The 27,446-nt window shown below is 41.9% G+C and overlaps 3 protein-coding genes across 4 annotated transcripts; 2 read left to right on the top strand and 1 right to left on the bottom strand.

Moving 5' to 3' along the window:
* Positions 1-97: 97 nt before the first annotated feature.
* Positions 98-9,310, bottom strand: mboat2b (membrane bound O-acyltransferase domain containing 2b). 2 transcript variants are annotated; one of them, XM_069514775.1, is made up of 13 exons: positions 9,079-9,310; positions 8,115-8,281; positions 6,381-6,458; positions 5,712-5,807; positions 5,580-5,635; positions 4,885-4,939; positions 4,490-4,673; positions 4,202-4,394; positions 4,012-4,115; positions 3,844-3,908; positions 2,722-2,854; positions 2,494-2,645; positions 98-2,404 (listed from the first exon to the last, which is right to left on the bottom strand). In XM_069514775.1, exons 1-13 carry the CDS (start codon positions 9,166-9,168, stop codon positions 2,233-2,235), a joined length of 1,545 nt encoding a protein of 514 aa, XP_069370876.1. In that variant the 5' UTR covers positions 9,169-9,310; the 3' UTR covers positions 98-2,232. The 2 variants fall into 2 exon arrangements, with proteins under 2 accessions (XP_069370876.1, XP_069370877.1); XM_069514776.1 differs by having other exon boundaries at positions 8,115-8,260.
* A 1,235-nt stretch (positions 9,311-10,545) lies between these two features.
* On the top strand, positions 10,546-19,074 carry cep43 (centrosomal protein 43). Its single transcript, XM_020108558.2, has 17 exons — positions 10,546-10,731; positions 12,253-12,306; positions 12,380-12,434; positions 12,679-12,767; positions 12,966-13,103; positions 13,573-13,629; positions 13,795-13,865; positions 14,108-14,169; positions 14,846-14,907; positions 15,143-15,208; positions 15,387-15,547; positions 16,565-16,612; positions 16,888-16,997; positions 17,253-17,315; positions 18,592-18,625; positions 18,703-18,790; positions 18,904-19,074. Exons 1-17 carry the CDS (start codon positions 10,648-10,650, stop codon positions 18,973-18,975), a joined length of 1,314 nt encoding a protein of 437 aa, XP_019964117.1. The 5' UTR covers positions 10,546-10,647; the 3' UTR covers positions 18,976-19,074.
* A 4,663-nt stretch (positions 19,075-23,737) lies between these two features.
* ccr6a (chemokine (C-C motif) receptor 6a) lies at positions 23,738-26,755 on the top strand. Its single transcript, XM_069514964.1, has 2 exons — positions 23,738-23,838; positions 25,465-26,755. Exon 2 carries the CDS (start codon positions 25,480-25,482, stop codon positions 26,590-26,592), a length of 1,113 nt encoding a protein of 370 aa, XP_069371065.1. The 5' UTR covers positions 23,738-23,838; positions 25,465-25,479; the 3' UTR covers positions 26,593-26,755.
* The last annotated feature ends 691 nt before the right edge of the window (positions 26,756-27,446 follow it).

Here is a 27,446-nt window from a genome sequence, read left to right as displayed (position 1 = left end):
CTGAGAAGAAAAGACGGAAAACGTGACATTGCACTAAGTTCAACAGAACATTCATAAGATCCTTGAAGCCTTAACATGAAGAGTCATTGAGACATGATACTGCACTGAATGGATTTATTCATGTATGAAACCAAAACACTGAGAAGAAACAAACCTTTAAAACTGCAAAACTCTAACCCTTTAGCCATTAAATGAACCACTTGTCCTGTTAGTTGTGTCAAAATCAAAACAGCTAACCCCAAACAAACTGAACCCACTAACAGTTTAACTGATTAAATTAACCTTTAGGGTCTTCATTGAAGAAACATGTTAAAATGGAACAAGAGTTTTTCAATTAATCATATAAAATATCAAAAATGAAAAATGCTAATGTCCCACAGTCCAAAAGATGTCTTGAAACCCGGAGATTTCATTTCAAAGAACACCATCTCACATGAGAACCTGGAACTATATTTGGCAATTATTTCACAATCTTTATTAAAAAAACATAATTCAAACATAATTCAATTATCAAAATAGTTGCTGATTGTTGTTCTGTCCTTCAACTAATCAATTATTCACATGATCCCAACTCTTCTACCTGTTAAACAGCTCAGTCCTTAAATTAAAATTGTTATCCAACCAGGACCAAGCGGTTTGAGCTGTTAGTTAACATGATCATATGACACTGAGGCATAGAATCAATGAACCAAAATCTTTTTAGGAGCTCATTTGAACCATGAGCATTCCCTGTATAAAATTTAAATAATAAAATATATAATATAATCAATAATAAATTATAATAAATAAAATGTTATCAATACCTGAATCAATCTATTTAACAACTTCATTCAACCACATGGGAAAATTGCTGAATGTATGGAAAGGTAAAAAAAAGAAAAAAAGAAGCATTTCTCATCACATCATGAACATTAGAATTTCACAGTTTGAACAAATTTCATAAATTTTGTTACACTTGCTTTCCCTTGTTCGGACTCTGAACATCAACAACACACATCTGTTTGAATTACATAAAGAACATGGTACCACTTGTTAAGGCCCCATTTATTGAGAGTTAATGAGTGATAATTAGCAACTTTATTAATGGTTGATAAATAATTTACTGCTTCACAGATGAGCCCATAGTAATCAGACCTTTTGTTTTTAGCCTACTTCATTAAACACGTTAGAAGGGTTAAAAAAACAGCTGCAGGATGTATTATATTTAAAATGTGCATACATACAGTACGTATATATACGGGAATATGTATGTATACTTCATATTAACATGTACAACTGCAGACTTATTCTGGTAGAACCATTTCTTAACATAGATTTTTAGTGGCTGTAAAACTTTAAATAGTGTAAATGAAGAATGTCAATTTTACATTAGTGATATAAAACAATAGTAAATTATGTATTTGTTAGCATTCATTATTATCATTATTAATTATTATCAGCCAATAATTACAGCCGCCAATTAAGCCTTAATAATTGATGCCTCATCAGAAAGATTGGTCACATAAATAACTACATGACATCTACAAATGTAAACACGACGTCGCTGTCACCACTCAGGACAGAGTGAATATTTTCTTTGTCTCGTACAAAACGTAAGAGCAAAGGTGAGTAAAATAATCATTGGCACTTTCTCCAAAAGTGATTTGTCTGAATACTGTGATGGTGAGACAATGACTGTCTTTCAGTTTAGATCAATGTAGAGGAGAAAACATCCTTTTCATCAGTTTCTTTCATTTACTCATTGATGCAGTAACTCACTGACCTGCTCATTCATCCCATCACCTGACTCGTTTTCACTCAACTAATTTACTCTTCACTTCTTCATTCTGTTTTTTCATATAACATCTACAATCATTTGTTCAACCTTTGTCCAAATTATCCTTTCACTTATTCCTCCTTTTCTTCATTCCTTCCTGCAGATGGACAGTCAGTAGCTTTCTGACCACAAACAAAATGGAGTCAGTGTAACACTACCTAGGTGGCCATGATAGTTCAGTACATATAGATGCTATCCTGGCAGTCGTTTATGAGAAAATAATTTCATGGCCTGTTCTTTGTATCCATTTGCCCCATGAGTCCAAATAATACAGTATTTTTACTTGACCATCATGTTTCTGTATCGCAGAATCTGGAGGAAGCTCAGCTTGATGAGGCTCACCTCCTCTTTCTAAACAACTGAATGGAAATATAATGTTTTACACGATTGCTCTTTCTCCTCTCTCTCTCTCTCTCTCATGTGTTTCTTTCCTTCTGGCTGCAGTTACTTTCTATAGCCTCCAGGGGGTGCTGAAGTGGCTCCTGAGGGATTTTTCTCTGCCGGTCTTTGAGGTGGAGATGTCTCCGTTTCACTGGCAATGCCACAGCCAACAGAACACAGCCAATATGGAGACTGAAATACCACGACCTGTCAAGGATGACAAGATAGAAGAATAGCCTTAATTGAACATGTAGACATAAAGTTCACCTGACTTAAACCTATGGTGACAAACTCACCTGTAAAACTTTATTGATGGACCAACGGACAACAGGACAAAAGGCACCACTGTGTAGCAAATGGCGATCTGAGTGGCCGCCCATGTGATGACATCATAGACCAGTTTATGGGATGGTGATTGAAGGAAGTACGGCCGAACGTTGTGTCTGACCTGAGAGGAAAAATCAATTAGCATGAACCCAGAACTGTTAGCATTGAATCAGCTTTCATTAGCTGGGACCGCTCACCGCTCTGGCAGCCAGTGTGATGACGATGCCGGTGAGGAAGGTGAGGTAGTAACCTGGATACGCTCCATGCCACATGGCTGACAGGATGAAGGTGGCTGCTGTTGGGTGGTAGGGACATCGCTCGTAACACACTCTGTCAGTCAGAGGCCAGACACACAAACAGAGTTTTAACATTTTATATATTGCATAAAGGTCATTTATTTGACATGTGTTATGGAAATTTCGGAGACACTTTCTCTTGTCCTCTCTCTGGGGCATAGTGCAACAGGCTGCTGTGTTTGGGGAAGTGCGAGAGCTTGGCGAAGGTCTAAGGCTTCACTCCCTAGACACCACAGATATGACACTGCGTAATCAGGCACTACTGTCTCCAGAACTAGAAACTACATTTGTTTATTTAGGAACTAGCAGACCATAGATTAAATGATCTGTCGGGGTTTAAAGTGTGACTGCAGGAAAGCAGACTTCAGAATATGAGAGAGCATCATGCTCAGATGTTGTATTGATGAATTCTGATTTTCTCCTTGGTCAAGCTTCAATACATATTTCAGCATAAGACGTCAAAGGGCTCCTGAACACTTTCTTCACTGATGAGTTGACCATTGATCAGCAGATTTTCCACAACATGTACATTAATTAATTAAATACATTAATAAAGTACTTCTGATTCCGATTAATGAAACAATATCAGTGAATCAGATTCACAAAGGCCCGATCAGTTTGAAAATTGATTTGACCTTAATCTCTTGCCTTAACCCTCAAAACACCATCATAACCAGAAAGACACACAAAGGCTGACTAGAGAGAATAATGTTTAATAATCCATCTACGGGATTATTAGAGCAGCAGCTGTTTATTTCAAGTCAGCATGTTAAAAATGTTTATTTACATCCAGAACTTTTAAATCAAGTTTAAATTGAACAGCAGACGGTCATTTTATTCTGTGGCTGTTAGTGTTACATATCTGCCAGCAGGTGGCAGCTTTCAACAGTAAACCTCTGACTGTGTTGGGTTCGTAAAGAACCTTGAATCACTCAATCGTTCAATTTCTGGCAGATAGTGAATGGGCGCGGTGGTGTAGAGGTTACTGTCACCGCTGAGGCAGTAGAATAAACGATTTCAAACCTTTTCAGCCAGTGAGCCGTCTGAATGTTCCAGTTGTCGAGGAAAACTTTGAAGCTGGTGGCAAACTGGAATGAGACCGACAAGGTGTTCGGACGGAGAAGCAGGGCAATAAATATCAATCAATACCATGATTAGACAATAACACAACAAATCAGCCAACGTCCTCACCTCGATGTTCAGGATCCTCAGGTTGGAGATCAGGTCCCAGCGAGGAGAACCGTCACTGTCGTAACCGTTGAAACCGAAACCTGCCGCATTGTTGATGGCATCAGCTGATATGACAGACAGGTGTTAGACAGGTGTGGCAGAATGAAGGACAGACAGGTGTTGGACAGGTGAGACAGGCATACACACTCACCCAGTGTCCAGACAAAGTAGTACTTGGGTCTGGTGGTTAACATGGACAGGTACAGGTAGACCACCTGAGAGTAGAATGTTGTGTTGGAGATGAAGTCGTCGTCAATGTTTCGTTCCACAGGGAAAACTTTACACACCAACAGAAAGACCAGGAGGCAGAAGAAGGAAGTTGTCACTTTACGGACGACCTCAGTCTGAGGAAACAAACACTATTATTCTACTTTCGTTCTCACTGTGTCAATGATTTTCATTGGTCCTGGAAGATTTTCCTCAGAATGACATGACCTACATTTGGCGAGGGCTCGCTCTGCCTCCGCTTGACACTGGACTTCCCGTCAGCGCCCTGGTCTCTGTGGCGACGGGGGTCTCCCTCAATGAAGGCAATGTAGTCATTGTAGGAGCAGGTGGGTCCAGCCAGGATCCCCAGGAAGTTACAGTTGTAGCTGAAGTATTCCAGCAGACTGGGAAACCTTCTGAAGACACGCCCACAGAGACACCAGACAATCACACTCTGAGGATTCTACAGTGGGGGTGTGTTTTTCTACATTGGGCCGCAGTTTATCTATGTTGGGGTGTGGTTTCTGAACTGGGGGTGTGGTTTCTGCACTGGAATCTGACTTTTATCGTGGGGGTGTGGTTTCTGGTTCTTTAGGGTAAAAGTGTGAACCATACAGTGACACAAACCTTATCGCCAAAATCTTTTGTCCTGGGGTCAGATGATCCTCTTTTCGAGCCATTCCTGTCCAAGGAGAAATAAATAAATAAATGTTTACTGTGTTTACGCTCGACAAGCTGCAACAGGTCAGTTTTCTCTAAACGTTATTTCCGTTTCGAGCGGGTGGTGGTGATGTTCTGTGACCAGGACCATAGGTTATAAGACGTCCTCTGAGCAGTAGACTGGACACAGTGACCAGATCCCTGACACAAAATAAAGAAGTTGACACGTCTCCACTTCCTGCAGAAATGAAGCCACAATATCTCAGAACAAATGCTGCCATCTTGTGGAGTCTGTGAAGTTGTGAAGTTGTGAAGCCGCGGTATTGAGGTCCCACCCATACACACGCTCAAACAATCACAAGTCAGTCAATCATCAGTCAGGCTTAACTTTTGGGAGCTGTCATGTTGTCCATCTTTATTAACAGTCAATGGCGGGGACCTTGGTCTATCAGTGATCGTCGCGAGGAGCAGCTGGAGTAACCTTTGCATATTTATTCGTTGTTGACACATTTCTTTTTTATTTGACAGACTGATGTCATGATTGGACCTTTGACCTTTTACCGGTGGTGACATAGACGGTAACAGAGTCTGAACCTGACAGACAGGTGACGTGCCTCGACTTGTGTCAGGTGTAAACAGGAAGTATAAGATGACGTGCTCACCATCGTGGATTTCAAATGCCAGGCTGGTAATTTTCTGTGTGATCACCATCATGGGTCTGGAGAGAGAAGAGCAGCAGTGAAGTTAACACCTCAAGGTGGAGTAGGAAGATTCTGACCCTGGATCAGTCTTACCCGGTGAAGTCAGCCGAGTACATGCCGTAGTCAAAGACGTAGACTCGAGTGATCTGACATAGACTCAGATAGCTGAGAGCCACCAGGAGACAATATCTGAAAATCAAACAGTGGTGAACATGTAAGGTTTGTCCTGAGGGTAGCGCTAGAGGAGAAATCATTTACTGTGTTTTAATTTCTCTTTTCTTAAACAAAAGTTGTTTCTGCATGTTCTGTGTGAACTTTCTGTGACAATATGAGAATAAGATAAGATCAAATAAACCGTTATTAGTCTCACAACGGGGAAATTTGCAATTATTGTCTTCATTTCACAACAGGTGTCAAAAAAAAAGAATGTTTTAAAAAATCAAGACATTATGCAGCAAATGTTGAAATTCAAATTTGAAATCATTTATGTCTGAATATAGGTAAATTTAACAAAAGTCAATGTCTAATGTCCCAGAGGACTCAGCACGTCAGCGCTCATAAAAAGCTTCCTTCACTTCTAATGGAGATCTGACTCTGGACTGATTTGAAGCTGGAATCACCTTCTTCTTCTTCTTCTGAGACATTCAGCATGGATCCATAAATCGGACATGATCTGTCCCTTTATTTAGCTCTTATCTAAAGCTGTGATTTTTATCACAAACACACAATGAACCAGTGATATGTGGACTTTCGTACACTTACTTGTGCATGTGTTCGACTCCAGTCAGGATCATTATGCCGTAGGTGAGTCCGCTCTGCACCAGGAAGTGAAGTGCGTACCTGGAAAACACAGGAAACCTCCAAGATTCAACTCTTAAAACTAAATCTAAAATATGTAAGTATTTTCTATGATGTTACTTCCTCCCAGGAGGTTGTGTTTTCGTTTGTAAATTAGTTAGCAGGATTAAATAAAAACTACAGAACAGCTGTATTGTATTACTACTGGTGACCTGTTTGTTCTTTGTTCTTGTGTAATTGTGATTCCTAAACAAACAATACCAAGAAAACCTACAGAACAGAATTCCAGTTAACCTGGTGGAAGGATATCGTATTGGTCAGAAAAGAACTCATAAAGTCTTGGTGCAGCTCTGAATAAATGGGAGGATTCAGGAATTGTGATGCACTTTTTCTGCAGAAATAATTGAATCTATGATGTAGTGTCAATGTAAATTTTATTTATGAAGCACATCTAAAACAACTTGGTTGAGCAAAGTGCTTCACAAAGTAAAAGGTACAACATGGAAGACAGCAACACACAATAGATCAAAATATCAATAGTAAAAATTATAGTAAGATAAAATAAAATAAAATAAAACAAAATCAAATCTGCTGGTAGTGGGCGTGCTCGTGTATATAGACAAGAGTCGCTCTCGCTGGCAAGATATTCTGAGTGACAAGTAAACAGACTAAAGAAAACTGCAATGATGCCACTTATGGGTACGAAAACAAACACAGCTGAAACTATGAGGTCTGTCTATGTGGACACTAAAATCTTTATGGATGATAGCAGGAGCAAGCACACGGCAATAAAGCGCTGCACAAGTTATATAATGCAGCAATGGAGCAAAACACCAACTTCTACATTTAATATGTGATTACAGCTGCTTTCAGGCCTGCACTGAACTACAGATCATCTCTCGACATTCTCCGGAGGGGCTGCATGTGTGAACAAAATGTCAGAGTAAGAGGCTCCAAACTTTCTCTGTCCTGCCTCCTTGTAAAAAATCTGGATAATGTCTGAACGAGCTGATGTAAGAACACAGCAGAGGATCCTCTGCAGGATTCACAGTGAACGAGTGGGGGGTGATGACACTTCTAACACACAACAGACACAAAAATGAAAAAAAGAAAAGAAAAAAATCTCACGAGAACGAGACACACGTACGTAGAAGATGTCAAGAGAGTTTGCGGTGATAAGAGCTGACACCGTTATAATGTACTAATACAAACCATGTGATCTCTGCTGCAGAATGAATATGTTACATCCACTCCTAACCTGAATTTTGTGGAGATTTCTGGTGTTGGTATGAACGAGCAGAGAGTCACCTGCTGTGTTTTCATGTGTAAAAGATAAACTCTAGAGAAAATCCAAACCCAATTCTCTGGACATTCTCCAGAGGTCATAAAGGGTCAGCGTCAGAGTTAGGGTTAGCCCTGACCCTGACCCAGTCTGACTTCACTCCTCTGTGGAGGACTTTGAAATATCTTCTTTAAGATAATTCAAAGTCCGGTTGCAGTTTGATGAATTACAGTGAATGCCGGAAGACAAATGTTTAAGATGTTTTCGAAACCAGGCAGGTTGATTTCTATAACATAAAAAACAGATCTCTGTCACTTTACGAAAAACCATTTAAGTTAAAAACATGAGAATTGGCAAATAAATAAAGATTTCTCCACTGATGATAATGTATCTGTTCAGAACAGTATTGAACTAACCATCCAAAGCAGAACAGAGCGAAGTAGAGTCCCAGTAGAGTCGCCACCATGTGTCTGATGAAGGGACTGGTTTTACTGGGATGGAGGAAGAGACGAAACCAGAAGGCCGACAGCAGAGCACAGAGCTGACACACCACAAAGTTCACCTGCACACACACAGACACACACTGCAGGTTTGACTGTTAATAAACATGGACGACAAGACGACAAGTGAAGCTAAAGAATCTGGATCGGACCCTGGTGTCTGGCTCCAGCATAGGTCATAAATCCCACCCCCTCCAAGCAGATGGGACATGGATCAATGTCTCCTCATTAACTGATTAAAAATCAAAGTAGATGTTAAATAAATGTTTGTCAAAGATGATTTCAGTCATTTCAGGTCATTGTTATCTCACTGATGTGTGTTCAAGTATTTCAGTTTGGTTTAATTAGTTATCTGATGATATGATACAGGCTGAGACCTCATGATTGACAGCTGACTCCTGATTGGTCAAGTGTGAACACATGGTGCATTTCAACTAAAGGGGGAGGAGACCAAAGACAGAGTTAAAAGAGAGACCTGCTCCAGGTTAATTAATTGTAATCATAATAATAATTATGAATCATTATTATTATGATTATATAATAATCATAACAATAACATGAATAATAATAATAATAACACCAATAACAATTATAATAATAACAATAACAATAATAGTGCTGGTGGTGATGATGATGATGATGATGATGATTATTATTATCTCTCCTGCTGCAGCATCATTCTGCTTCCCTCTCTGGAAACACACCAGGCCTCCCGGGCTTCGTGTCTCCTCCGCCCGGTTTATTTGTCAGACTCTGGCCGCGGGTGTCGCTTCATACGCGGTGAACGTGAGACCGAGGAGCCGGTCTCCGCCCCGGATCACGCCGGGCTTGGAGGCTCGGCCCCCGTGTTGATGTGGTGAAGGGTCCCGGTGGATCTTACCTGGTCCAGCGGCAGGTCGGTGATCTCGCTGACCGGCTGCAGGAGGCTGGAGCCGGTGCAGGCCGCGGATCGGCTGCCTTCAGAGTCCATATCCCGGATCTGCTGCTTCTCTGGCGGCGGCGGAGGCTCCGTGAGTCCTCGGTGTGTCCTGAAGATGAAGATGTTGATGATGATGAAGATGATGCTTCCTCCTCTCTTCCTGTTCCTCCTCCTCCTCACCCCTCCTCAAGCTCCATCCTCTGCCCCCTCCACATCTCATCCTCTTCTAGCTGATAACCCCCCCGCATCCATCTCTGTCCTCCCCCTTCATCCCTCCCTCCATTCTCTCCTCCCACTTCTCCTCTTCTCTTCCTGTCTCTCTTCCTCCTCACCCTCCTCCTCCTCCAGCTGATCCCCCCCACCACTTGAGGACAGATTGGGACCTCCTCTTTTATTTAGTTTCTTACTGCTCTTGTTTTTTCTCCCATTCCTCCCCTTCTCTCTTTCTCTTCATTCATCGTGGTCTTATTTCAGACTGTGGCCCCTGGAGGCCCCACAGACAATATTATTATAAACAAATGTCTTCATTTATATTAATGTAACAAAACAAATGTAGAACTGAATGATGACATCAGCTTTCCTGGTTATCATTAATAACACATTATTGTTTGTTGTTGTTATCATCATCATTATTATTATGATTTCATAAGTATGCAGGAAAACTTAGGTTTATATGACACTTGAACAAACCCATATGAAATCAGATAGACAGACAGACAGACAGACAGACAGACAGATAGATAGACAGACAGACAGACAGACAGATAGATAGACAGACAGACAGACAGACAGACAGGCAGATAGACAGACAGACAGATAGACAGATAGATAGATAGATAGATAGATAGATAGACAGATAGACAGATAGATAGACAGACAGACAGACAGACAGATAGATAGATAGATAGATAGATAGACAGACAGACAGACAGACAGACAGACAGACAGACAGACAGATAGACAGACAGACAGACAGACAGACAGACAGACAGGCAGATAGACAGACAGACAGATAGATAGACAGACAGACAGACAGACAGATAGATAGCTAGACAGACAGACAGATAGATAGATAGATAGATAGATAGACAGACAGACAGACAGACAGACAGATATACAGACAGACAGACAGACAGGCAGACAGATAGATAGATAGATAGACAGACAGACAGACAGACAGGCAGACAGATAGATAGATAGATAGACAGACAGACAGACAGACAGGCAGACAGATAGATAGATAGATATACAGACAGACAGACAGACAGACAGGCAGACAGATAGATAGATAGATAGACAGACAGACAGACAGACAGACAGATAGACAGACAGACAGATATACAGACAGACAGACAGACATAGAGCTATAAATAAATCCTGAGCTGCACTCCACACCAAAAGGTGGCGTCATTTCTGTGTTTATCCAAAAGCGCCAGGACGCAGCAGAAGAAGAAGGAATAGGAAGTGTGTTTATTATGTGTTGCTCGTGACGCGTTACTTGTCGTTACTTGTCGTTACTTCGGAGCCAACATGTCGGCCACAGAGGACGATACTGAACTCAGAGACCTGCTGCTTCACAACCTGGACAACAGCGGAGTCCTCAACAAGATCAAGGTCCTCTCTCACTTCCGCTCTCTGTTATACTGCTAGCCCTGCTAGGCTAACGATAGCTTAGGCGTTAGCAGCCAAGTTGACTATTCACCTGTCTGTGTTGAACTGTGTTCAACTTACACTCCAGAGCTTTAAGTAAGATTCAGGTGAAAGGATCTATTGGAAGAAATTTAATGTAGAATAATCTTTATGACGTTTTCACTAGTACGTTTCATCTAAACTGTATGAATTGTAGCATTCTTTACCCCGGAAAATGTCCTTTATATTTAAATACTTTATATTTACATTGAGGGGGTCCTCTGTACGGAGGCCGCCATGTTTTTTACATTAGTCCAGACTGGACAAACTAAACACCTTTTGAGTTTTTATGACAAATAAAGGCTACCACAGGTTCTTTTGCATGATTGGAAGGAGAGGGTGAGATGAGGGTTGTTCAGCTGCAACATGACTTTTCAACACTAGGTATCACAAACTTCTACACACTGTACCTTTAACTGTGTTAGGGTTAGTCAGAGTCGTGTAGTCAGGTTAGGGTTAGGATTACTCTACGTTGTGATGCTGAGGTAGGGTTAGTTAATGTTGTGTTGTTGGGTTAGGGTTAGTTAACGTGTTGGATTATGATTACCCTACGTTATGATGTTGGGTTATGGTTAGTTAATGTTGTACTGGGTTAGGGTTACTCAATGTTGTGTTGCTGGGATAGGGTTAGTTAATGTTGTATTGTTTGGGGTGGAGTTAGTTAATGTTGCGTTGTTGGGTTAGGGTTAGTTATCGTGTTGGATTATGATTACCCTACGTTATGATGTTGGGTTAGGGTTAGTTATCGTTGAGCAGCGTTAGGATTACTCTGTTGTGTTGTTGGGGTAGAGTTGAAACATGACACTTCACCACTAGATGTCACTAAATTCTACACACTGAACATTTAACATGGTATTAGGTAAGGGTTGATTAACGTAGGGTTGGGTTTAGCTATTGTAGGACTAGTTAACGTGTTAGGGTCGGGGTTATAGGTTACAGTTAACAGGTTTGATTTTAAAAAACAAGAGTGAAAAGAAAACATCCCATGTTTGGGAACCAACCCTAACTAATAATAAAAAAAAAACTACATGTCACAGTAAAAACACAACATTTTATTGATCAAGCCTGATCAATAACTAATCAGCTGAATTATATGTTAAAATCAATTATTTCTAAGATGATGATTACTGAAATAAACCTTATTTATTCAATGTAAAATAAAAAATACAAATCTGATAAATAATCAAATCAGCTGATTTTTTTGGACCAAATTTGACAGAGAAACTGATCAGGAATTCAAAAAATAGTAGATTTTTTAAACAATTGATATATTAGTTATTGACTATGTTTAGCTATTGATTATGCTATGTTATGTTTAGTCATTGGTGTGTGAGTATTGATTAATTATTGAACAATGATTTGTTGGCTATGTTTAGTTATAGATTCAAGAAGGAAGAGAGAGAAGGAAGCTCTAATTTGACGTGTGTGTGGGTGTGTTTTCTTCAGGCTGAAATGAGGGCGGCTGTGTTTCTTGCCCTGGAGGAGCAGGACAAACTGGAGGTGAGGGTTCATGTTCAAGTTTCAACATCCGAGGTGAAAGGTCAGAGGTCATTGACTCTTGTTTTATCTACAGAATAAAACGTCTCTGATCAATGAAAACCTGAAGAAATGTCTCAACACCAGAGACGGTGAGTGACGGCAGCTGCTTTCATTGTGTGTGTGTGTGTGTGTGTGTGTTGATAATTCCAGTTTCAGATATCTACAGTTTAATTCTGATTTGTCAAAATTCAATGTATCTTTAATGTACCTCAATTAAAGATACCTTAAATAAGTTTGAACTAGTCAGGATGGGGTCATGATATCCACAAGTGCAGCTCAAAAGAAAAGACAAGAAGCTCATGGGCTCCGCTCTTGATTCCGTTCTTTCCGCAGGTCGTCTTGTCGCCAGTCTTATTGTGGACTTCTTGCAGGTCTTCAACCTGGACTTCTCTCTCGCCGTGTTTCAGCCAGAGATCAGCTTGGTGAGTTTGACCTCTGACCCCAGTCTGACTCACAGCTGTGAGTCGTATATGACGGTTTGTACTTAGACTTTTTGTATGAACACAGACATGTTTACAAGTGTCTGTCAACTCGTCTTTGCCTGAAGTTTAAATAAAGTTTGTGTCATGCTGTGTCATGCTGTGTCATGTGTTGTGTCATTTCGTGTTTTTTGTCTACAGATGAATGGTGTGGACAGTCGGGACCTGGTCTGCAGAGATCTGGGTCTGTCAGAGTGTGAGGTGAACAGGAAGTGTCCTCTGCTGCTGGAGCTGGTCAGTAGAGGGCGACGCAGAGACAAACAGAGTGTTTGTTCGGAGGTGAGCGGACGTCAAAACAGATGAGTCATGAGTTCCGATGATATGTGTGTAAATGAACGGTACAAAAATCACCCAATAGAATTTCCCTGCGACGCAGCCCCAGAGGTTAGAACTTAACATCACAGGACACTGATGACAGTTAAACGTCCAGTCAAACTTCTGATTAACCCGATTGGCCCTGATGTGTTTGTTTGATTTAATCAAGAGATTATGAGACACGTATTTAAACACAATAAAAAGACACACACACACACTCCTGCAGATTATGAGGCGACACATGTTTTGGACTTCATTGTTGCAGAAGAAGCAACGCTCCATTTATCCATGAACATAAATAGAATTCAGCAGGTTTTTATAAAGATCAGTTCTATATGTGAGTGATTAGGACGGAGGATTGGACGATCTAAAAGAGTTGGTTCCTGTGTCTTCATGTTCTTTAAGAACCTGCCTGTGTCTTCATCTCTTGCAGGAACCGTCTCACAAACAGATCACAAACGCTCGCAGGAAGTTTGACTTTTATGACACGGTGAGTTCTATCCAAACCTCACTTACCCGGGGGTTTTCCTGCATAGAGAATTTAAGGCTAACCCTTATAACGGCTCACCTTTTACCTATCTGTGATGTCATCTGTCTCCAGCCAATCACAGACAGCATTGTTTGGTGTTGATTACTGTTTTATTGTCACCTGCAGGAGCAGAATGGCTCTGTCTGCAAAGAAGATCTGAAGAGAATCTTCGCAGATCTGTTCCCCAATTTGAACAAGTAGGAAATATTTCAATAAACTTTTCAAAACATTTTTATTGATGATATATCATACAGAAGTAATACAGAAGTAAAAAATAGTAAAAAAATATTTTTTTAGTAGTTGCTAACCACTAACTGTAAACTGTTAACTGCTAACAGCTAAGTACTAACTGCTAACCACTAACTGTAAACTGCTAACTGCTAACTGTTTACTGCTAACAGCTAATAGAAGATTGAAAGTTGTTGTTTGTGACCTGCAGGAACATGTTGGAGACGTTTGTCACTGACGAGCTCAGAGCTGCCGATAGAAGCCTCTCTCAGAGTAAGACTTAAATCTGTGACATCAGCTGACGTGATGATGTCAAACCTCCTGCTGACCTTGTATCATTTCCCTTTAGCATCAGGTTTCATCATATGACAGATGTCTCACATTCAGGTCACATGATGACCCCTGAGCATTTAGTGTTCAAAGCTTCTTAAAGCTGCATTCACACAGAACGTGAAGCGAATTTGCGCTACGCCCTTAATGAGCGATTGCACTGCGGGATCATTTGTGTTTATTCGTGCAAATAAAAACACGTGGTGGTTATCCTGTAGGAGGACTACTGGCTGAAGCAACTACAGTTGCTGCGTTGTACATGTTGTGGAAACGCCAGAGAAGCCAGCGCTCCACGAGCCAATTAAGAAGAGCACACAGATTGGGGGCTTTAACCGGCTCCCCCAGGAGCTGTGATTGGATGAATGTAGTTTCCGGCACTACCTGAGGCTGACCAGTGAGTGGTTTAAATACCCTCTAGCTCAGGTTGGTGCCACAACTGAGTTTGGTGAGTTTCATTCTCAGCGCTGATTGGCTGTCTGGATGCGAATTTTTCGCCGGAGCTCAAATATTTCAACTGGAGTATGGGACAAGATAGACACGATAAATCTGACTCTTGTTTTGATGAGTTAGGGTTAGGGTGGTGATTTAATCTAAAGTGTTTTGTGCTGTTTGTTCTCAGCTGCAGACTTCCAGCTCTTCATTGGAATCTTCAAGCGTCTGTTTACTCAGTGCAGGAGTGTGGTGAGACATTTATTCTGCAGCTTCACATTTCCGACCTCTGACTCTAACCTCTGACTCTAACCTCTGACTCTAACCTCTGACTCTAACCTCGGACTCTAACCTCGGACTCTAACCTCGGACTCTAACCTCGGACTCTAACCTTGGACCATAACCTCTGACCTCTGACTCTGATGTGGACACAAACAGATGAAAACTCAGGCCTCATCTGATCTTCTTGACCTTCATCTTGGTTCAGGTCGGTCAGGACTTTGATGTTGGCCTTGTTGCTGAGATGACAACCAGCTCTCCGCCCATCTGTAACGTGAGTTTGGTTTCGATCTTAGCTGAGTGGGTGTGTTTGGCATGAAGTCACATAAGTGTGTGTCATAGATCATGTGTCAAACTCCTCATTATCTAGAAATAAGTCCAGTCTGCAATTTCATCTGTGCCTAATTTTTTTAAAGAATTGTCCGTCATTATCTTTTATCACCGTCTGACAGGACTCTGATGTGATGTCTCTGAGTAAAGGAGACGTCCAGCAGGAGGCGTCCTTCCTGGGGTTGAAGATGGAGCATGTGGACCTGGAGGTGGAGGACGACGTTGATGACGGAGATTCATTCTTTGACGACCCCCTGCCTAAACCACAGAAGACGTACGGCTGGTGAGATCACGTTCATCTCCTGATTTACATTTAGGGCATTTACATGATTTCAGATTGTCAGGATACCGATTTAATTAATTTAAATTGATATTGATTTAATTTATTGTGCGATTTTCTCTCAGAGTAAAACTGTGATCTTATCAACTGATGTGAACATGTGACCAGATGAATGTTGTTTTAAGACTCAGACCTTTGGAAACAGACCAGAGGTTAATATAGTGACAATAATATATATTCACTATATAAAACATATAATAAACAGGGTTATTATAGTTAACAAAAACTAAGACTAAAACTAGCAATGAAAAAATAATTTAGTTGACTGAAATAAAAATAAAAAAGACAATTACAAAAAAAACGAAAACTAAATAAAAACTACAATTAACAATGCAAAACTAACTAAAACTAAACTGAATTGCAGATAAATTCAGCTTCGTTTTCGTTTCGTTTTCTCCCTCGATTACTTCCTGTCCTGCAGGTGATGGTTAAAGAATGAAATTAAAGGACTTGATAAACCATATTTGGTGTCACACATTGTTTCATCCTTTTTCAGCTTCTACAAGTCGAAGCTTTCTCTTAATACCTGGAAAAACTAAAACTAAATAAAAACTAAACTGAAATTGGTCGATTCCTCAAAATAAAAACTAAACTAAAACTGCAAAATCGCTAAAATAAAATAAAAAAAGCAAACTGAAAAACTAAATAAAACAAATGAAAATTTCAAAACTATAACCTTGATAATAGAGCATTCAGTCTTTTTGCATTCGCTTTGACACTGACGTTGAATCCTGATGACATCACATTGAATGAATCTTGATGACATCACATTAAATGCTCATGATGACATCATTATGTTCCATTTTGTGTAGTGAAAGTCAGAAAGTAATGGAGCAAAGAAAGAAGTTCATATATTTAGTTCAGAGGTAGAAAATGTTTGGACGTGTCCTTCAGTATGTATTTCGTGCTTCATGGTGATGAAGATCTGTCCTCTTGTGTTTTTCTTTGTTTCCTGTGAAGTCGTCGTTCTCAGTTTGATACGACAGAGAAGATGAACAGTCAGAGAGAGTGAGTATCAAACACTAACATCACATGACATAGGTCAAAGGTCAAAAGCACCAGTGCTGACAGGAACTAGAAGGAGAGATCATATTACTCATGTCTTAGCTTCTCTGCATTGGCTCGCTGTAAAATTCAGAATAGAATTCAAGATCCTGCTCCTCACATATAAAGCCGTTCATTTTTAAGGTCTCAACCTTCTTTGTGAAGTGCCTTGAGATAATGTATATTATGGTTTGACACTATACAAATTGAATTGAGACTGTGTACTGTCTGTGTTGCAGGAAGGTTCAAGCATCTGGGGCCAGAGAGAGTCCTGCAGGGGCCCCCTCCGATGCAACAAGACCAGTAGGAGGGGGAGGAAACAGTGCGGAGCAGAGTAACAGCAGGAATGGTCAGTTTGATTCTAAAGATCTGCAGCACTCCCTAGAGGCTGCCGAGGTCATGACACCAGACCACATCCAGATCTGTCTCTGAAGGGTCTTGGAACTAAACATACTCCATTTGTCCTTAGGATGGTGCCAAAAGAATGATCATGGGGTCATTATTGTCGTTCTGTTTGAGCAGGAATGACATTTAATGATGATGTGAGAGGAAATGTCATGAGGTCGATGTTTTTCTGATGCTGATGTTTTTATTCTTCTTGCAGGAAAATCAAAAGGATTCAGAGACTCGAAGGTCTCGAATGATAAAACTGGAAATTTTCATTTCGGTAAGACGCTGAGTCAGACATTGTCTCACAAGACAACCACATTTTTATTTTCAATCATCAGCATCCAGAGTTCAAACCATATATTTATAAAGTCAGTTTCAGTCTCTCCACAAACCCATCTCAGTTAATCCAGTTCAAACAATGAAAAACCGATACAATAAAAATAATCTGTTCCGAGTTTTACTGCAGATCTTCAGAAACCAACAACTCAAGAATTAAAGAGAGAGAGAAGCGTCCGTGTTGCTTTAATAACAACAGCGTTCATATCAAGGTTATTATAGTTTTGAAATTTTCATTCGTTTTTTATTTTTATTTAGTTTTTCAGTTTTCTTTTTTATTTCAGTTTAGTTTTGGTTAGTTCAACAAGTGATTTTGTAGTTTTAGTTTAGTTTTTATTTTGAGGAATCGACTAGTTTCAGTTTAGTTTTTATTTAGTTTTAGTTTTTCCAGGTATTAAGAGAAAGCTTCGACTTGTAGAAGCTGAAAAAGGATGAAACAATGTGTGACACCAAATATGGTTTATCAAGTCCTTTAATTTCATTCTTTAACCATCACCTGCAGGACAGGAAGTAATCGAGGGAGAAAACGAAACGAAGCTGAATTTATCTGCAATTCAGTTTAGTTTTAGTTAGTTTTGCATTGTTCATTGTAGTTTTTATTTAGTTTTCGTTTTTTTTTTAATTGTCTTTTTTATTTTTATTTCAGTTAACTAAATTATTTTTTCATTGCTAGTTTTAGATTCAAGATTGTTTTATTTGTCACATACACAATCATACACAGTACAATGCTTGGTGAAATTGTTTTTGTTCCTGCTACCAGAATAGTAATAAATTAAAATTTTAGTTTTAGTCTTAGTTTTCGTTACTTATAATAACCCTGGTTCAAATATACAATATGTTCAGGGCATCACGATGGTCCAGTCGGGCATAACCCGGCCATCAGCTCCAGGGAAGCTCGACAGGGAATAAATCCACCAGATGATTTCCTCCTGACTCTGACTGAGAATTTAAAATTCTATTCTCAATGTAACGGGGCCAGTGTAGTGACGCTAATACAGGAGAAATTTGGTGTCTTTTCCTGGTTCTTGAATTGTTTTACGTAAATGAAAGAAGGTGGTCCTAGAATTTTGTTTTAAAAAGGAATCAAAGGACAAATCCAGATCAAAGGTAACTCGTGACAGTTTCACTGGAGGTGAGGATGATGTCAACCAGAGCAGCTGTACCATCATATTTCTGAGGTGTGTTAGAACCTGGATTAAATTTAAATGTTTTTACAGATGAAGACGTTGAATATGACGATGACTTCAACAGGTGAGACTGAAACTTATTTTATTTAATGACATTTAAGATCTTTCATTTTTATTAATTTAAATTTTTTTTTATTTCAGTCATCGCTCAGATCTCTCCAGGAGCGAGCTGAGCATTGGCGAGGAGATTGAGGAAGTTTCCATTGAGGGACCCGACAGCAGCGAGAAGGTGATGATGTCATCAGTGTTTGTGATCTTAGAGCGAGCGTGATGATGTTTTCAGAGCTGTTGTGATGATGTCATTTTCAGATGGTAACATTCTTTAACTTGTTTCTTCTGCAGCTCGATGAGACTCAAGACCTGAGTGTGTCTCAGCTCAGTCACTCTGTTGATTACATGGAGGAGGTGACCTGACACTCCCATCCTGCATCACTCTTCCACCATGCACCTGTTTGTGTCGTCAACATTTAAGTGTGTACAGTTTGACTGGACAAATAAATTGATTTGTATGGATGGATTGTTTTGTGCAGATTTATTTAAAAAATGATTCAAATATATATAAATATATTTATATATTGTGGTATCACCCGAGGTGTAACCGTTAAGCAGGGTGTAGGGCGGTGCGTCACAGAAGCATAGAGAAGTCAAAAAAGGGTTTCAAACAAAGTCCGGTTTATTAAGTAACCAAAAGTCTCTCCGGCAGCAAAACATAAAGTTCATAAAGATCTGCTCACCTTTACGCTTTCCGGGTTGTCGTACTTTATAATTAACTTCCCCCAACTTCTCAATGACTTCGTATGGTCCCTGCCAGGTAGCCAAGAATTTACATTCTACGGTGGGAACCAGAACTAAGACCCGGTCCCCTGGTTGGAACTCCCTGGGTTGGGCCGTTCTGTCATACACCGCTCTCTGATCTCTCTGGGCTTTTTCCATGTGCTCCTTCACAATAGGAAATATGGCGGCCATTCGGGTGTGCATTGCCGTCACGTGTTCAATCATGGTCCTATGGGGACATGGTTGTTCCTCCCAGGTCTCTTTGGCGATGTCTAGCAGTCCCCGGGGTTTGTGTGAATACAGCAGGTCAAAGGGCGAAAACCCAGTGGAGGACTGTGGGACTTCCCTAACTGCAAACAGGAGGTAGGGGATGAGCTGATCCCAATTTCTTCCATCTTGGCCGACTGCCTTCCTTAGCATGGTTTTATGAGTTTTGTTGAACCTCTTCACTAATCCATCCGTCTGGGGATGGTACACAGAGGTTCGGACCTGTTTCACTCGCAGCAGGGCACACCACTGTCTCATGACACGGGACATAAAGGGAGTCCCTTGGTCAGTCAGTATTACTTTTGGTAACCCTACCCTAGTGCTGAAGAGGAATAGCTCCTGTGCTATTTGCTTAGCATTAGCTTTTCTAAGGGGGATAGCTTCTGGATACCTGGTTGCCTAGTCCATCAGGACAAGGATGTACTGGTGGCCTCGAGCACTCTTGGGGAGTGGCCCTACAATATCTAGCCCCACCTTTTCAAACGGAGTCTCTATAATGGGTAAGGGAATCAGAGGACTCCTATATCTTGGTTTTGGAGCCGTGACCTGGCACTCGGGGCAACTGCAACAGTAATTCTCTACCTCCCTGTGAATACCTGGCCAAAAGAACCTCTAAAATTCTCTCTTTTGTTTTCTCCACCCCCAAGTGAGCCCCTAGTATGTGCGTATGAGCTAACTGCATAACCATGGGACGGTGAGGTTTTGGCACAAGAAGTTGTTCCACCTCTTTATCCTGATACTTAATAACCTGATACAAGAGACCATTCTTGACTGCGAAGTGAGGGAACGAAAGAGTTAGCCTAGGTCCCACCAGGGTTCCCTCTACAACCTGGACATTTTGAAGAGCATTATTTAGGGTAAGGTCCTGTATTTGTGCCGTACCAAACTGACCTTTCAGAGGGGGTTTCGGTTCCACGTCCGAGGCCTCATCGTCACTTGGCCCGGGTTGCAGCTCTGAGTCGGCTGGCTCTTCTGGTTCTGACTCCCCACCACTGGAGTCTGCTGCAAAAACTTGAGCTACAACAGATGAGGAATCGCATGGCTTGGAAGGATTGCCCCCTGACTGGTTAGCTTTTTTTTCTGGAACCTTACGTTTTCGTGGTTCTAACTCACGCCTCTTTTCTGCCTCTTTCCACAGCATGGAGAAGGCTGGGCAATCTCGCCCAATCAGGACGGGGAAAGGGAGGTTCTTAATTACTCCCACTATAACCTTAAATGTGCCTTTGGTAGTTGTCAGCCTCACCCTGGCAGTTGGATATTCACGAGTGTCCCCATGTACACACACGACTGGGACGTGTTCACTTTGGGCAAGAGATGAGGCTTCCAGCACGGATTCCTTGACTAGTGTTCGGGCACTTCCCGAATCGAGCAAGGCTTCCACATCCCGTTGATTCACAGTTACAGGGCAGGTCGGTCTGCAGTCTGCACTTTCCCCCAGGAGAGCAGCAAAGTTGGCGTGTAAACTGCTGGAGGATGCAGCTGTAGGCATTGGCTCGTCCGGCTTGTCACACTGCCACGAGATGTGTCCTATTTGACCACAGCGGAAGCACTGACGAGGGTCTGGGGTTGAGGATCCACGTTGCTGTTGAAGCGGGTTAGGCACTCTTCCCTGTGGGCTAGCAGGAGTGCTCCCCTGTGGAGTAACTCCAGGTCGAATTCCACGACACCGAACAGGAGCCAGAGCTGTTGGTTCTTTCCGGGTGAGACGAAGCATATCCATGGATGCCTGATACTGTTCTACGGCTTCTACTAACTGCATGGTTGTTGTTATCTTCTGCTGGCTGATAACCTTTTTAGCATCAAACGGCAGAGCTCTTAGATATCGGTCGATGAGAAGGATCTCTACAATGGCTGCTGGACTGTTTTTCCCCGGATCCAGCCACCTGTTTGTTACTCTGGTTAACTCCTGTAACTGTGACCTTGGGGTCGCCCCTGTTTGAAATGTCCACTCATGGTACCGTTGCGCTAAGCTAAACTTGGTAAGGCCCTGGCGGCTCAGGATCTCCTCCCTTAATTTATCATAATCCTGCCCAACCGTCACTTCTACATCACAAAAAGCTTTCAGCGCCTCACCTGACAGAAAAGGGGCCACAATCCCTACCCATTGCGTCTTCTTCCACCCCTCTCGAGTGGCAGTGGCCTCGAAAGCATGGAGGTAAGCCTCGACATCATCCGTGACTCCCAGCTTAGAAAGGAAATCACTGGCCCGGGGTGATGACTTGGTTTGTAGCTCCTGCTCCTTAAGTTGATTCGCCATTACTTGCTGTTCCAACAAAGCCATGCTCATTTTGTGTTGGGCTCTCTGGCCCTCCGCCAGCAGCTCCAACAATTGCTCCATGTTGTTTTCGGGATCAGCTGTGCGAAGTTCTGAAAAAAGTTCAACTAAAGTGTCAATTCCACTACTTCTGCTCATTCACCCCTACGCCCACTGCCCGCATTCTCCACCACATGTGGTATCACCCGAGGTGTAACCACTAAGCAGGGTGTAGGGCGGTGCGTCACAGAAGCATAGAGAAGTCAAAAAAGGGTTTCAAACAAAGTCCGGTTTATTAAGTAACCAAAAGTCTCTCCGGCAGCAAAACATAAAGTTCATCAAACGGTCATTTGTTATCCTCCATCCACTTGCTTGTCAGGGGGATCCTCTCCAAAGTATCTTCCTCCACGTCTCCTGCTTCCTGCTTGTTGCTGGTCTCCATTCCTTTGTTCTCCTCTCTCGCTCCCACACCTGAGCTCCCGCTTTAATGAGGGCTGAGGCCTTGGCACCTCCCCCAGCCGTGCCTTCTGGGAGATGCAGTTCTCTCGGCATCCATCTTGTGGGGATGTAGCCACTCTCAGGGTGAGGCACATAACGCCCCTCTATAACCCGCCCCCTTGTGATGCCACAATATATATACAGTCAGGTACATCACATGCTGTATGCTCGATGTCTTGCATTTTGATCAGGGATTGAGATAATGTACAAAACAGCAAAATACAGATTGAGGAAAACCCTCAACCCCATCTCTGGTGGGGATGAGTCTGCTCACAGGTCGGAGATCGACCACCTGGTGACCTGGTGCAGTGACAACAACTTGGAGCTCAACGCTCTGGAAACAGTGGAGATGACTGTGGACTTCAGGAAGAGCCAGATCCCTCCATCGCCCTGTGTGACTCTCCAGTGGAGTAATTCAGCTTCCTGGGCGCCTTCATCACCCAGGACCTGAAGTGGGATCTGAACATCGACTCCCTCACCACATCCAGTTGAAGGGGCACTTCCTGCTGCAGCTGAAGAAGTTCAACCTGCCAAAGTCGATGATGGTGAACTTCTACAACGCATCATTGAGTCCATCCTCACCTCCTCTATCACCATATGGTTCACAGCTGCTACAGCCAAGGACCGGGCCAGACTGCAGCGCATCATTCGCTCCACTGGGGGTGATCGGCTGCCACCTGCCCTCTCTCCAGGACCTGTGAGTCTCCAGGACTCTGAGGCGTGCAGGTAAGATTGTGGCCGACCCCTCCCAACCTGGTCATAGACTCTTTAAGCCACCCTCACTGGTAGGCCGCAGTCTGTCACAATTGGAAATATTACATCACACAGCCTTGTGATGAACCCTGGTACCCCACAAGGATGTGTTCTCAGCCCCATGCTCTACACACTGTTCACATATGACTGCGTCACCCCTCACAAGGATAACACCATCCTGTAATCTGCTGACGACAACACCGTCATTGGACGTATTACTGACAAATTCCTGGGTGTCTACAGCAGTCATGACCTCACCTGGACACACCACCCAGTTGGTCGAGAAAGCACAACAGCGGCTGTACTTCCAGAGGAGGCTGAGGAAATTTGGCATGTCACCACAGATCCTCTGCAAGTTCTACAGCTGCATCATTGAGAGCATCTTGACCAGCTGCATTGTTCACACCTCTGGCAGAAGGTACAGACGGAGGAGCAGCTTCTATCCGCCAGCAATTGACCTGTTAAATAAGTCAAATACTCACTAGCCCTGACTCCACCCTGGACAACCTCAACACACAGATCCTTCACTCTGTCATATGTGACAATAAATGATTTAAACCTTGATACACACACTTGAACATGATTGGCTTGTTCATTTCCTTTCGAGACAACAACACACACTTCCCTTTCAGTCAGCAGTTTTATGTGTGTTTGCCGGTGCAGCTTCCTCTATCTTCATCATCATAGTCGTGACCTGAACGAGTGACAGCAGAACTACAAACTTGAAAATTGTGAGTCCTGATTTTATTTTATTTTTTATATTTTATTTATTTTCTTTAAAGGGATAGTTCACCCAAAAATGATAATTCACTCATTATCTACTCTCCCCTATGTTGATGGAGGGGTGGGTGAAGTGTTTGATTCCACAAAACACTTCTGGAGTCTCGGGTAAACAGCGTTAGAGAAGAATCCAATACAATTGAAGACAATAGTGAACTAGAGTATCTTCAGACGTAATAAAATGACAGATAAAATACATAACATGCCTTCATACTGAAAATGATGAATTAAAATATCTAGAAGATTTAGAGGCTCAATCATAAAACCATTTAAAATGAGACATAATGAATAAATATAAAATGATTTAAATTGGATAAATTGCTAAACAGTTTATTAAAGAAGTAAAAGGAACATTTGAGGAACCGTGTTTTTCTCAGTGGTCAGAGCTGCTCATTGTGAGAACTGTTGGCTCTCTATAATTTTTATCTTCTATGTAAAGTGCCTTGAGATAATTTATATTATGATTTGGCAAATATACAAATAAAACTTAATTGAATTGAACTTAAAAGTCAAAAGCAAATCTTTTTCTTCTTCTTGTTCCATTGATTTAACAAGTGAAGTTAGCCTCTGAACAGTTCCGCCCACCGTCTGTACTTTAATCTTTAGAGAAGAAGAAACCACATTTTACAGATTAACTGGGTCATTCATTGTTTCTGTTTCTAAGCTTCCTCCCATTGTTCAAACTCAGACGTCAACCACAATTGGAACATGTTTACCGGCAGAACACGCTCAAAACCGACAAAGTGACACATGTTCCATTTGTTCACTTTCACCACATTTAAATTTCTGATTTTGACATCACACTTGTGAAGGTATGAATTTTATTGTCTGATTCATCAGTGAACAAGTGAAGCTTGTGTTCCTGCCCCAGGGCATCATGGGTAGATCAGAGTAAGGAGTGTCAGTTTTTTGAAGGTTCCATCGACTGAGTTTGACAGAAACTTTCAGGGTAATTCTTGTGACGAATCACAGGGCAACAGATTTGTGTCATCGCAGCAGTGAACATTTACACATTTTTCCAGATGTTGGATCTGACGTTTGTCAGATTTTCTGCTGATTTGAGGTTTTTCTCTTTTCTTCCATAAATAGCGTCATCAGAGGATTTTAGTAACATAACAAAACTCATTTATTGAACTATTGTGCGAAATACCCAATAACAATCGGAGGGTCCCCCCAAACCTAGTGCTTCAGTGTTGTGCTTATGTTATGCCCCCCTCCAAGTCATAATCTGCCCTCTCGAACATTCTTTTGATGAATAAATAAATAAAATGTATAGATAGATAAATAAATAGATTAACTAATTATTTAATGGTGATTATTATATTTGAATTATTTTGGCTTGTATAGTATCCAGCCGGCTCCTCTGATGTTTTCTAATCACTTTTTTTTTTTTTTTTATAAAAACCTGCTGAATTCATTTTTATGTGTTGACGGATGAATAGGGCGTAACTGCTTATACAGCAATGAAGTTAAGAAGATTTTTTCCAAAGACCCCCCCAACGAATTTTACTGTTAGGGGGTCTCGGTGGGTATTTTGACTCAGAGTTTGACGGTTTCTCTCTTCTCTTTGTTCACAGCCAGAGAACAACAACATGGACAACTTTTGGTTCAACCAATCAGATTATGAGTACGAAGTGGTGGAACCTTGTACTTACCAGAACAACCACAGTGTGGAGCTGTTGGTTGGTCAGTATGTTCACTCCATCATCTGCATCCTGGGCTTTGTGGGGAACAGTCTGGTGATTGTTACCTATGCCTTCTACAAGAGGACTAAGTCCATGACGGACGTTTATCTGCTCAACGTCGCCATCGCTGACCTGCTGTTTGTGGTGTCGCTGCCTATCATCGTCTACAACAAGCTGTCGTCATGGTCGATGGGGCCGGTGGCCTGCAAGCTGCTGCACGGCTCCTACAGTGTGAACCTCTACAGTGGCATGTTGCTGCTCGCCTGTATCAGCACTGACCGCTACATCGCTATCGTCCAGGCCCGGCGCAGCTTCAGACTGCGCTCGCTGCCCCGCAGCCGCCTCATCTGTGCCATCGTCTGGACCTTTGCTTTTCTACTGTCTGTCCCAACATTCTACTTTTACAACTGGTACGAGCCGTTGCACACCCAAGACGTCTACATGTATGACGGACACGAGAAGAATCTAACCACTCCACAGTTTGTCTGTGAGTTCAGGTTCACTAATAACAGCACGGCCTGGACAACCAAAGTGGCTGTTCCCAGCACCCAGCTGGCCGTGGGCTTCTTCCTGCCACTGCTAATCATGACCGTCTGCTACACCGCCATTATCGTCAAGCTGCTAAGTGTCAGAAATTTCCAGCGGCACAAGGCAGTCCGGGTGGTAATGGCTGTGGTTGTGGTGTTTGTCGCCTGTCACCTACCCTACAATATTGTATTGTTTTACGACACTGTCATCATGTTCCAGCATCAGATGTGTGAAGCATCCGATGCCCTGCAGGTTGCCAAGACAGTAACGCAGACCATCGCCTACCTGCACTGCTGCCTGAACCCGGTGCTGTATGCCTTCGTCGGAGTGAAGTTCAGGAACCACTTCAGAAGGATCATCCAGGACCTGTGGTGTCTGGGGAAGAGGTACATCGCCCCACGCCGCTTCTCCAGGGTCACGTCTGAGGTCTTCGTGTCCACTCGCCGATCGGTGGATGGATCCAGTGACAACGGCTCATCTCTCACAATGTGATAACGATTGTTTTGGACCTGACATGAGCAGTAGTTTTAGTCCAAGGCCGCAGGTCAAAACTCAAATCCCCATCTTCATTTTAATGAACAAAATAATGTTTTACTTTATTTTTGTCTGTAATAATGATGGTTTAACGAATAAAATAAAAATAAAATTGTTACAAGTTTTCTTTTCTTTCAGTCATTAAAGGGTCGTTTTCTGTGAAGTTAAACCCAAACTCTTCTATTTTTTGTTTTTTGTTCTGAAGACTTATTTTGATGAAGCTAACAGTTAAGAGTTTTATTACGTAACTTTCACATTTCATATGATCACAAGGTTTTAAATCAGATGAAATTAAATGGTCACATTATCATTACATTTTTTTATGGTTAAAATGAAAATAAATGGGGCAGCCCTGATGTGTTTTAAAACTTTATTTTTGCATGTTACAAAAGTGAAGATGTCACATTTGGCAAGGATGATTTCATACAGCTTGGATTCAAACCAGCAACCGTTGACTTCCCCAGATGTTCTGGGACAGGAAGTCACTCCTAAATAATCCTATTTTATTAACAATGTTTAGTAATTTATCTGACCTCTTTATAAATCCGCGTCAGATAGTTTGTCCCAGGTCAGATGTTTGTCCCAGGTCAGTCGGATTGTCAGAGGTCAGATGTAAGACAAAAGTTTCCAGTTGAAGCAGTAGATCTGCTCCTCGTGCACCGTGCCTCACCTTGACCCTGTGCTGCACTTGAGCACGTTTACTGCTGCACAGTCCCAGTCCCAGTTGTACACAAAGCTGCGGTGTGCTAATATGTTGGTGGCTCTCTTTGAATGGACACTTCTCCCACTGTTTACGGAGCGAGTCGTATCGC

This window comes from Paralichthys olivaceus, chromosome 19 (assembly GCF_024713975.1).
Source record: "Paralichthys olivaceus isolate ysfri-2021 chromosome 19, ASM2471397v2, whole genome shotgun sequence".
Taxonomy (NCBI): domain Eukaryota; kingdom Metazoa; phylum Chordata; class Actinopteri; order Pleuronectiformes; family Paralichthyidae; genus Paralichthys; species Paralichthys olivaceus.
The sequence above is the reverse complement of the archived record's forward strand: the minus strand, read 5'-3'. Positions and strand labels throughout refer to the sequence as shown.

What these genes read in the sequence shown, in the direction of transcription:
- mboat2b (XM_069514775.1), bottom strand. Translation starts at nt 9,168, where the DNA reads ATGGACTCTGAAGGCAGCCGATCCGCGGCCTGCACCGGCTCCAGCCTC. An exon ending in CCGACCTGCCGCTGGACCAG is followed by an intron (nt 8,282 to 9,078) that starts GTAAGATCCACC and finishes TCAAACCTGCAG; the next exon opens with TGTGTGTCTGTGTGTGTGCA. An exon ending in AGAGCGAGCCCTCGCCAAAT is followed by an intron (nt 4,395 to 4,489) that starts GTAGGTCATGTC and finishes TTGTTTCCTCAG; the next exon opens with ACTGAGGTCGTCCGTAAAGT.
- cep43 (XM_020108558.2), top strand. Translation starts at nt 10,648, where the DNA reads ATGTCGGCCACAGAGGACGATACTGAACTCAGAGACCTGCTGCTTCAC. An exon ending in AGGAGCAGGACAAACTGGAG is followed by an intron (nt 12,307 to 12,379) that starts GTGAGGGTTCAT and finishes TTTTATCTACAG; the next exon opens with AATAAAACGTCTCTGATCAA. An exon ending in AAGATGAACAGTCAGAGAGA is followed by an intron (nt 16,613 to 16,887) that starts GTGAGTATCAAA and finishes TCTGTGTTGCAG; the next exon opens with GAAGGTTCAAGCATCTGGGG.
- ccr6a (XM_069514964.1), top strand. Translation starts at nt 25,480, where the DNA reads ATGGACAACTTTTGGTTCAACCAATCAGATTATGAGTACGAAGTGGTG.